The 9,925-nt window shown below is 40.7% G+C and overlaps 1 protein-coding gene across 1 annotated transcript; it reads left to right on the forward strand.

The window, feature by feature from the left end:
- The first annotated feature begins 8,246 nt into the window (after window positions 1–8,246).
- LOC123073917 (uncharacterized) lies at window positions 8,247–9,059 on the forward strand. Its single transcript, XM_044496911.1, has 2 exons — window positions 8,247–8,421; window positions 8,493–9,059. Exons 1-2 carry the CDS (start codon window positions 8,308–8,310, stop codon window positions 8,655–8,657), a joined length of 279 nt encoding a protein of 92 aa, XP_044352846.1. The 5' UTR covers window positions 8,247–8,307; the 3' UTR covers window positions 8,658–9,059.
- The last annotated feature ends 866 nt before the right edge of the window (window positions 9,060–9,925 follow it).

Genomic DNA, 9,925 nt, shown 5'->3' on the forward strand with positions numbered 1-9,925 from the left:
CTTACACAAAGCATACCGTCAAATTCGTATGTGAAAGGAGCTTCCAGCGATATAATTTTCACATTATACATCTCATGTACTATTAATCTTGTCAATATTCAAAGACGGTCTTGAAAACGCATTAGGCCCTATATAGATGGAAGGAGGGAGTATTATAAATCATCTCTCCACTTGCCAAACCAAATATTCTCTCAGTTCCAAAATATAAGCTGTATTTTTTTTTGAAAAGTCAATTTATTTAGTTTCATCAAGTTTAGAGCCAAAAATATCAACATCAGCAATCCTAAATAAGTAAAATACAGAAATTCATTTCATAATGAATCTAATGCTACCAATTTGATATTATGGATATTGATAATATTTCTCTACATATTTTTTCAAACTTAAAGAGGTTTGCTTTTTCAAAAACTAATACACCTTATATTTTGAAACAATGAGAGTTAAAAAGTTATGAAAACACAACAACACCAACGGCGCAGCAAAGCGAGCCCAGCCCTTCTAGGATTTATTATATATAGTTTAAATGAGTGGAATACATCGGTACCCTGCTCATACATTGAACAAAGATGACAAAGCCGTGTTAGGCATTCCTAAGAAAAGATTTGTTGGTTGTGTGCATCCTAGCTATACAGAGGCTGGGTATGTGTGCTCATTGTGTTTTGTATCGTCTTGTGCTACATTTTGAGCTAATAAATTCCACCCTTTGTCAAAAAAGAAAAGATTTGGTCGGACTTTAATTTTGTTTGAATTCAACGCAATAACATGGAAAAGAGGCTTCATATTTTTTTTTTACCATATTTGCATTAAGAAGAAGACTATTGATGGTCCACATAGGTCGTCGCTCCTTTCGGGAGCAAAAATGCTACACTTACGGGTAGCATTGCACGGTTTGCACCTACGGACTCTCTCCCTACCAATCTCTTTGCCCCCTGATTTTCACTGTGGGGTCCTCCTCATTCCAGCTTCCAACAAAATATTGACACACCTTCCCGTAACAACAATCCCGTATGAATTGAGCGTAAGTGTAGCATCGTTGGTTCGGGAGTGACTCAGGTGGAGCCCTAGCCAGCCGTCATAGTCCCTCCCCCTCATCTCCTCCCCTCGCTACGGGTGGAGGGAACCCACAGACAAAGCCTGCACAGCATCGGCGACAAAATGACCGTCCTCTCGCGTGAAGGCGCATGCTGCCGAGGTGTGTGGAGGCACGGCGCAATCTTACTAGCCCTTGGAGTCGTGGTAGCCCTGCCGGCGAAGCTCCTTCCAGTGGGGGGTGGCCCTACATTGCCGGGAGTGGCCACCTACTTAAGCCCGGGCCTAGTATATACACGACTATATATGGGTGGGCAACGCTGCTTGCATCCTTGACGGCGCACGACAGTCTGCCTCCTCGCGTGCACGACGGAGGTTGTGCATCTGCGTGGGATTTGCATGCATGGCTCGCATGATGGAGGACAACACGAGCATGTGGCGCCATGACGGTGCTGGCAAGCCTTTCGGGGCGTTGCATCGGTTTGGGACGGATCTGTGTAGTGGCACTTCAATCTTATCCCAACAAAAGGCATACAAATCCCGTTCATATTTTCCTGACATATTTGAATATTTAGTTTCAAAACTAAAAGATTAAGCATTAAAAAGAACCATTCTGAAACAAATTCTCTTGTTGAACCATTTTTCAGAAGTTGCGTGAACATCTAATTATACGCACTTGAACATTTTATTAGGCAAATATGTAAGATTTCCTTAAAAACAATTCATACGAAGTATTTTCCAACAGTGTGTAATATATTCTGTTTTTTTCATCAGGCGAATAATTTTTAATAAAGTGTATGGACTTTTTTTTAACGACACACGTGATTTCAGATTGACAGCCATGAAATTTTTGCCATATAATATAAAACATGAAATATAGGTTTTTTTACGACAAGTTCCCATTCAATCATATTTCATAAGTTGCATGGATATTTAATTTTACACACTTGGAACAATTTTCAGCAACCATGAAAATTTCCGAACACGGTGGAACATTTATTTTGAAAACCATACAAAATAGTTTCTAAAATACTGTGATGTATACGCTTATTATCTACAATTTATAAATTACAATTTTAGTACAACATTTTTATTTTCTTGAGTCTAGTTTTTTAGTGGAATTTTCTTAGTCCAGTTAAATCGCAAAAGCCTCTACCCTTTACTGCCACGCTAGTTTTGCCGGGTCTTTGGTGATTCCCTCCGAGCAGTGCGGTCTTTCTTTGGAGACGGCAGCCCATGAAACGGACTTTTTTTATATGAGAAATGGAACGGATTCACGTTCTTCTAGATAAACTTTCTTGTGTTAATCAATTGTTCGTCCAAGATATATACTCCATGGATATGCCATGCAATAGCTATCCACTTAACCATACACAAGACATTTATTATCTATACTATATTCGTTGCATGAATTAAAGCATTGATCAATCATTTAATCTATACTTCTAATAATCTACATAAACACACAAATATAATAATAACAACACAAAGAAAGGAAGAATTGTAGGTACGCGAGCGTAACCAGCATCCTGCCCTCCTGTGCTGTACAGTGTACACCATGGCAATGCTGAAGAGGAACACGAGCGTCATGTGCTTCGTGGGCACCCTCATGGTGGTCATGGGTACCACCCTTCTTCTCTCCTCGTGTGACGCCCACAAAGAGGTTGATAAGTGAAATTTATCATTCAATTTGCAACGTCGCTAAGATCAGAAGATCAAGAGCATTTTTCAGATTATATTTGAAACACACATTTTGTTTTATTTTTATGTCTGCGGACATGCAGGGAGATGAGCCTACTGCCTTTCCTTTGCCGGCGTCATGCTATTCCATCTTTTTCCCAAATTGCACCGATGACCGATGCAAGAAGTTCTACGGCGGGGACGGCAAGCTGCCGGCCCTTGGAGCCTTCTGAAATGACTGTTGTTGTCCTATCATTCAATTATAAGTTCCCGCTGAAGCTATTAAGCTAAGAAATAATTAAATATGCCAATATTCATAATTATTTTTTATTAGTGTGCATCCCTGGACTGTCTCCCTGACTAATTAAGATGTTTTTAATCATTATAAGCCGGCTTTTTCAATAATTTGTTGTGTCCGACAGCTTTGTAGTGATTTTATCATGTGTGTCTCTCTAGCTCGTGTATGTGGAGACCGATTGAAGATAATTAGGTTTACCAAAAATGGTTGATGCTTGCGTGTTGACAACATATTCACAAACAAGTTCTTGTTTGTTGTTTCTTCAATAGATGGGCATGGTATGTGATGTGAGCAAGTTCTTTTAGCGCTTTTAACTTCTTCTTTTTGTTGCTTTGATATGTTGTGTTTATAGCTTACCACATATGTCATATGGTCTTTTAGCGTTTTTAACTAGACCCATAAAGTCTTTGTACGTGTCCAATATATGTTTGTTAACGTTGTCTTGTCCCTATTTAGCCCTGTAAAAATCTTTTGAATGTTTACTTGTCAATTATAGTGGGTAAATGTATGTGACAATCGAGTATGTTGTTATAAATGAAATATTTGCAGACTGGTTGCTCGTGATAAAACCTTCTATGTCGGACTAATGGGCATTATCAGAAGTACTTGTCAGATTTTCTCGACAATAGAAGTATATGTATGTGTAGCCAAGTCCTTGTTAGCATTATCGGAAGTCCTTGTCAACATTACGAGAATCTTGTTAATAAATTTACTTGAGACCACCATGATCCTTTCTTTTCAATTCAACCAAAGTGTGGCTTGTTTGATTCACTAAATCATGAGCTTTTAAACTGAATGTTGAATCGTCAAGCCATTACACATGCCAAGTGGAAGAATCTAAGAATATTATTTATTTGTTGCAGGGACAATGTAAGAATATTTTGAATATTCATTATAGCCCATGTAATTTACCGGAATAATTCTAATATATTAAGTCATCTTGTGTGACCATTACTAGACATAAATGAGTTAGCATTATGGTTTTGAAATACTCTCTTCTCTCCCTTCAAAATGGTATATGTATATGTGTATATATGTATTCTATGCATGTATATAAAAATAAGTATATATGTGTGAGAGTGCACATATAGTCAGTAATGGTTGCATGCAACACATCATGTTGCCGTTAGGTCAATGGTTGTGATGGTTGCATGTGATTAATTAACGAGTGCTAATGGTAGGCGCTTGATGAGATAATCTTGACATACTTTGCCATACTTTTCTGAGTTAAGTACATGCAGGGTCTAGTTAAATGAAGGGAACTTGCCACAAGTGTGGCTGCACTCCATACTGATCATTCGTTCGCTCGTCGCTCGTCCATTGACGTTGACCATTTCATCACTAACTGTTTGGTCCATCGACCATTGACCTTTTAAATTTTTGAAAAAAATATGAATTAGATTTATTTTCAAATGCAAAAAGTTAAAATTTTTGGAAATATCTTCACAAATTTAAAAATTATTAATTTGAATAAAATTGTTTTAATTTTTTAAAATAAAAATGGGACAATATCTGTCCTGGAAAAAACCAGGAAAACCTCCCCAAAACCACCAATTGGGGAAGACTAAAATGGGCTGGCCCAGTTAGTAAAAGGCATGTAAGCATCAGTTACCGATAATGCTGTAGCTGACGCCATAAGCGCTGAGTAGGATCGGGAAATATTCCATAGGTCAACCCATGGGAAGCGCCTATGTCTCACCTGCCCAACTGTGACGTGTACATGAGTGCACGTTCATTTTTTAAAGAGTTTTTTTCCTTTTTAATTTCTCACTTTTATTTATATTGTAAAAAATGAAATATCTATCTCAAATTAATTGCTTGTACAATTTTTAAAATGTTCGTACCCTTTAAAAAATGTTCACCCATTTGACAAATTTGTCCTTGAAATGTTTTAGAAACTTTATATAATTTAAAAAAAGGTTCTCATAATTTAAAGAAAAGTCTCTTACCATTCAAAAAATCATGATTTTTACGCATTTCAAAAGTATGTTTGTGACATTTTAAAAACAGTTGTACAATGTAAAAAAGAATATGTAATTTTAAAAATGTTTCATACCATTGAATATTCATGCCATTTTCAAAAATGTTCTAAACACTTAACAAAAAATTTGCACATTTTACAGAAAATCATGACATTTATTAAAATGTTCAAGTGTGTTAATGTTTTTCGCCATGTATTAATATAAATGTTCAACATGTAAATCACAAAAATGGTCAACGTGTATACAAAAAATGTTCAACATGTATTTTGAAAAGTCAACAAAGTATTTAAGGAAAAAAATAAAAACTCAAAAGAAACTGAAATAAAACCGTTACAACCAACAAAAGAACCAAGAGAAAAAGTCCAAAGGAAACCAATCTATCCCTAATAATAAAGCACGGATTGACTTTGTCGGGTTCACCGTCACAATACGCTTCTTTCCGTGAATTTATGCTTTCAGTTTTTTCATCTATATTATTTTCTACATCCGAGGCGGTACTATTGCTCCGCGGTCGTTCTGTCGTTACATCGCACGAAAATCGCTTACGTAGCTCCTAGATTCGTTAGTTTCGTTGTTGGGCTTGGGCCTGCATAGAACTGACTTTTTTTGGTGTGGGCCGGCTGGGCGCTGCAAGAGTTGGTTGGGGGGTGGCGCGGCTCAGACGCGGGCGAGCGGCTGGGCTGCCAGATCGAGCGCGTGGTCAACGCGGAGGTCGTCTCGCTCGGTGCAGGGATCGAAGACGACGGTGCTCGGGATTGAAGCGGGCGGCGCTGGAGTTCTCATCCGGATAACGCCAGTTTCAGCGGGGAAGACGCGACAGAAGGCTTGGCTCTAGGTGGATCCCGTGTAGAGGGGGTCACGAGCGAGGTGGAGGAAGGCGGGGCACTGAGCTCCATGGTCGCCCATGGCGGCGGCGTTCTCCAGTTCCTGTCGAGGGAGAGAAGAGAGAGTTTGGACAGGGAGAGATGTGAGGAAGGAGAGAAAGGAGCGGACGAGAGGCAGGGGTGGAGCGTCAGCTAAGGCGGCAAAAGGATGCCCACGACGGTGGTGCCGTGGTGGTTTGACCTCGGCGGCTCGGCCATCCCTGCTAGCTCGAGCATAGTGGCATGCCAAGCTCCGCCTCCTCCATATCGACCTGTTAATTTTCTATATGCCATGAACTTCGTGCTATTTTTTTTATGTTCTTGCGTGTTCTCTTGATCTGAAAGTAGGGAAGTCATATCGGTATTCGTTGCTTCCTGCGTCCCTTGCGCCAAGCATCGGTTCAATGAAACTGGGCTCATTTCAAATTACTGAGATATGTCATGCATGTACGTGCAAATTGCAAGCTGCTCAGGGATCGCACAGGTGCATTCCGAGGGGCGGTCTGCCACCGTTTACAGTCAGAGTTTTCAGAAATCCTTGCATGCAGAATGAGAGTTCAACTAGCTGCGGAGTCGCATGTGCAGAAGCTGCATGTTGAGCTGGATAATAGAACGGTGGTGGGCACGCTGAATGCTAGGGAGAAGAACCTAGCAGCTGTTGGACCGGTCACTAAAGAGATTAAAGCCATGCTTAAGAACTTTCAAGATACAAAGATTAGCTTGGCACGCCGTTCCGTTAATGGAGCTGCTCACGGGTTAGCTCGAGAGGGAGTTTGTAGGGAATTAAACAATGTGTGGACTGATGATCCACCAGACTGTATTTTGCAGATCGTTGCCTCGGGGATGTCCGAGTTTTTTGAATAAATAGATAAGTAATTAAGTTATCCTGAAAAAGTGTACTTATCCTTTTATATTCCATTGATAGAAGGGAAGGTGTGTCAGGTGATTTGTTAACAATTTAGGTTTTTGTTGCAATTAATTATGTTTCTTTTTTTAATATATACTACTCCAAATTTTAAGGTTAGTGCAGAACAAATTTTATTCCATTGATAGATGGAAAGTTGTATCAGATGATTTCTTAACACTTTAGGTTTCACTATTAATTATATTACATTTTTTAATATATTTTTTTTTCAAATTTTAAGGTTGATGTAGTAATTTTCTTTACTGAATTGACGAAATATTGATTTTGACAGAATTTTATGGCATAGTAACCTCCGGGCATCAGGGAGTAGATTGCCGAGGGCGGTCCTCACTTCTAGCTCGATGAGATTAGTTTTTTTAATGTTTAATATGAACATTCCCTTGCGCAGGTGTGGTCCGGGCAGTGTCGTGGATGAGCTCGTCGCCTTGGCATCGACCATGCCCGGATACATTGTGATCAGGTGGTGAACGGCCGATGTGGGTTCAGGTGTCATGTCAAAATACAAGGCACATGCATGTGTGTGTATGTGTGTGAGAGAGAAGAGGGGTCTTGAGACATCACAGAAAGAGGACATGTGATATTTCTTTTCTCCCGTTGCAACGCACGACCATTTTTACTAGTAAAGATAACAGAGAAAAACAAAAATAGCACAACATGGAAGGTTCTAAAACAGGTTTGTACCCTTCTGTAAGCCTTCCCAAAAGTGCTCTAATGTGTTGGCCTACTTAGACGAGCATGCACCGAGCACAAGAAGCAAGACGGGGATAGATATCGCAGTAAACGAGATATATCCCTCGTGCAACCCGTGAAGCAGCTGAGGATACGTGTAGGAGAGTGATTCGTGGGCTCAATTCTCCACTCGATCAAATGCGAGGAATACTCCGTACTATAGCATATTTTGCGACTGAAAACCAAAAAAGGAAAAACAAACACTTAGAGTTGAATCAAATTTCCGCCAAAGATATATGCTAAATAATTGCAACTAATAAGTTCTTCCATGAACATCCATGCAGTAGCTATCCACTTGCCCATGCACAAGATATATATCCATTCCCGGCAGAAAAACGATATATCAACTGTATTTCTTAAGTGGAATCAATCATTTAACCTATACTTTTAATGTAGTATCCCTTGCAAATGATTGGATCCAGGACGAGAGATCGATACAGAGTTGGGAGAACAACACTCGCTAAAGGTAGGGGAGGGCAGAAAGCAAGAGGACACGGGGAATAAGTTCTTTGTCCATTCGGCTCATGCTTTTCCGAATAAGTTCTTTCTGGTTCTAGCCCACACGTACACCACACTTTAACTAACGCACACGACTCTGGCGGCACACTTATTCTCTTGCCCATGCGTGTCAACCTGGCGGCGCCACGCTTGCATATGGCATCTGCGGTGGACACATCCGGCGGTGCCGTTACATATAATTGGCTAGGCAAACACACGGCGGCCTATATATAAACGCTCAACGAAACACAAAGGAAGCGTAGCTGACTAGCTAGCTTCCTGCCCTCTTCTGTGCTGCACGCCATGGCGATGCTGAAGAAGAACACGAACGCCCTGATGTGCTGCAGCTTCGGGGCCGCCCTCATGGTGGTCATGGCTACCACCCTCCTCAGCTCCTCATGCGATGCCCACAAAGAGGTTAGTAGTACGCATTTGATTTGCACGGTCTCTCTGAGATCAGAAGATTTAGTACACAAATTGTTTTGCAGATGGGTGATCTTGCTGCTTCTTTTGTGCCGGCGTCGTGCTACTCCAACTACTTCCCACACTGCACCGACCACCGGTGCAAGAAGTTCTGCGGCGGCGCCCGCGAGCCGCCTGTGCCCGGAGCCTTCTGCAACGACAGAAGCAACTGCTGCTGCCCTATTAGTTGAGCTCCGCAGAAACGATTCAAGATGCCAATAAGCATAAATAATTTTGATGCTAAGAAATATATTTGTGGATGCTTTCATGGAACGTTGGCCTGGCTCAGCAAGACGTTTTCTAGTCTTTTGTAAGCCGGCTTTGGGTAAATTGTTTGTCTTCGACTGCTCATAGTGGGAGTAATTTCAGGAGTAACACATAAGGTCAAACTCAGCAAATTTGCTTATGTGACAATGGTTTAATGAGGAGAGATGATTTGAGTAACATAGCTAGTTATACACACTACGAGTAACATCACACATACTAAGATAAGATGAGTCTACAAGTTAATAAATGAAGTGTTGTATGACATCACATAGTATATATTACTCCGTGGGTAGTCTTCAACATAAAATGTGATTTATATTAATTAAGTGCAACGGTACACCAGTCCAGCACTAATGTCTCGTGATACGTGGGGCACTTCTTTAACTCCCTTCTAGACGACGGCCCACACCACGCCTTCTACACCACAGAGCATCTTAAGAGTACTTTGGAATCCTGCATATATATGCACATCGTCTGAAAATAAAAATGTATAATCGCGTAAAGTATCATGTTTCGGCCACATAACCCCTGACCGTCAAAATCAAAATCTTAATTATCTCAACTTTTAAAAATCAAATAAATCACGCCCTAAAGAGGCTACCCACGGTGGTTTTGCTTATGTGGCGACAAGCTGACACATGAAAGAGCATTGCGTTGCCACGTTGAACACTTTGTGTGCGCCCTTGACGAGGCCAACACCCACATACATAGTTCAACTTCGTGTGCGCCCTTGACGAGGCCAACACCCACATACATATTGCTATGTGTTCCCTAAGTCGACGTTTGCCAATGGCCTGCAAGCCAAGTTCCAGGACTGGGTGGTCGCAGGAACCGGAGGTGTGGTCGAGGCCATTGTGTGTTGTGCTGATGGTAAAGATCATTCAGAGTGTGACTCGTCCATCACGGATATGATTCATCATTGTCGGGCTCCACCGGTCAAAATTGATTGTCCCAGTCGGAATCAATAGCCTCAATTGATTCTCAGCCCTTTAAAATTAGGAAGTCTAGTGTTATAGAGGATAAGTACATGCATAGCAGTTTTTATTGAATTTATTTTTTACAAAATATCTTCTTTTTCAGAATCTTTTGAGATTTTTTTTGAGAAAATATCTTAATAATCTAGTAAAATAACAAAAAACCTCATTTGGGTTATGCTCTACACGCAGAGCTGCCATGCTAGTTCGGGCGGACC

The sequence above is a fragment of the Triticum aestivum genome, chromosome 3D (assembly GCF_018294505.1).
Source record: "Triticum aestivum cultivar Chinese Spring chromosome 3D, IWGSC CS RefSeq v2.1, whole genome shotgun sequence".
Taxonomy (NCBI): domain Eukaryota; kingdom Viridiplantae; phylum Streptophyta; class Magnoliopsida; order Poales; family Poaceae; genus Triticum; species Triticum aestivum.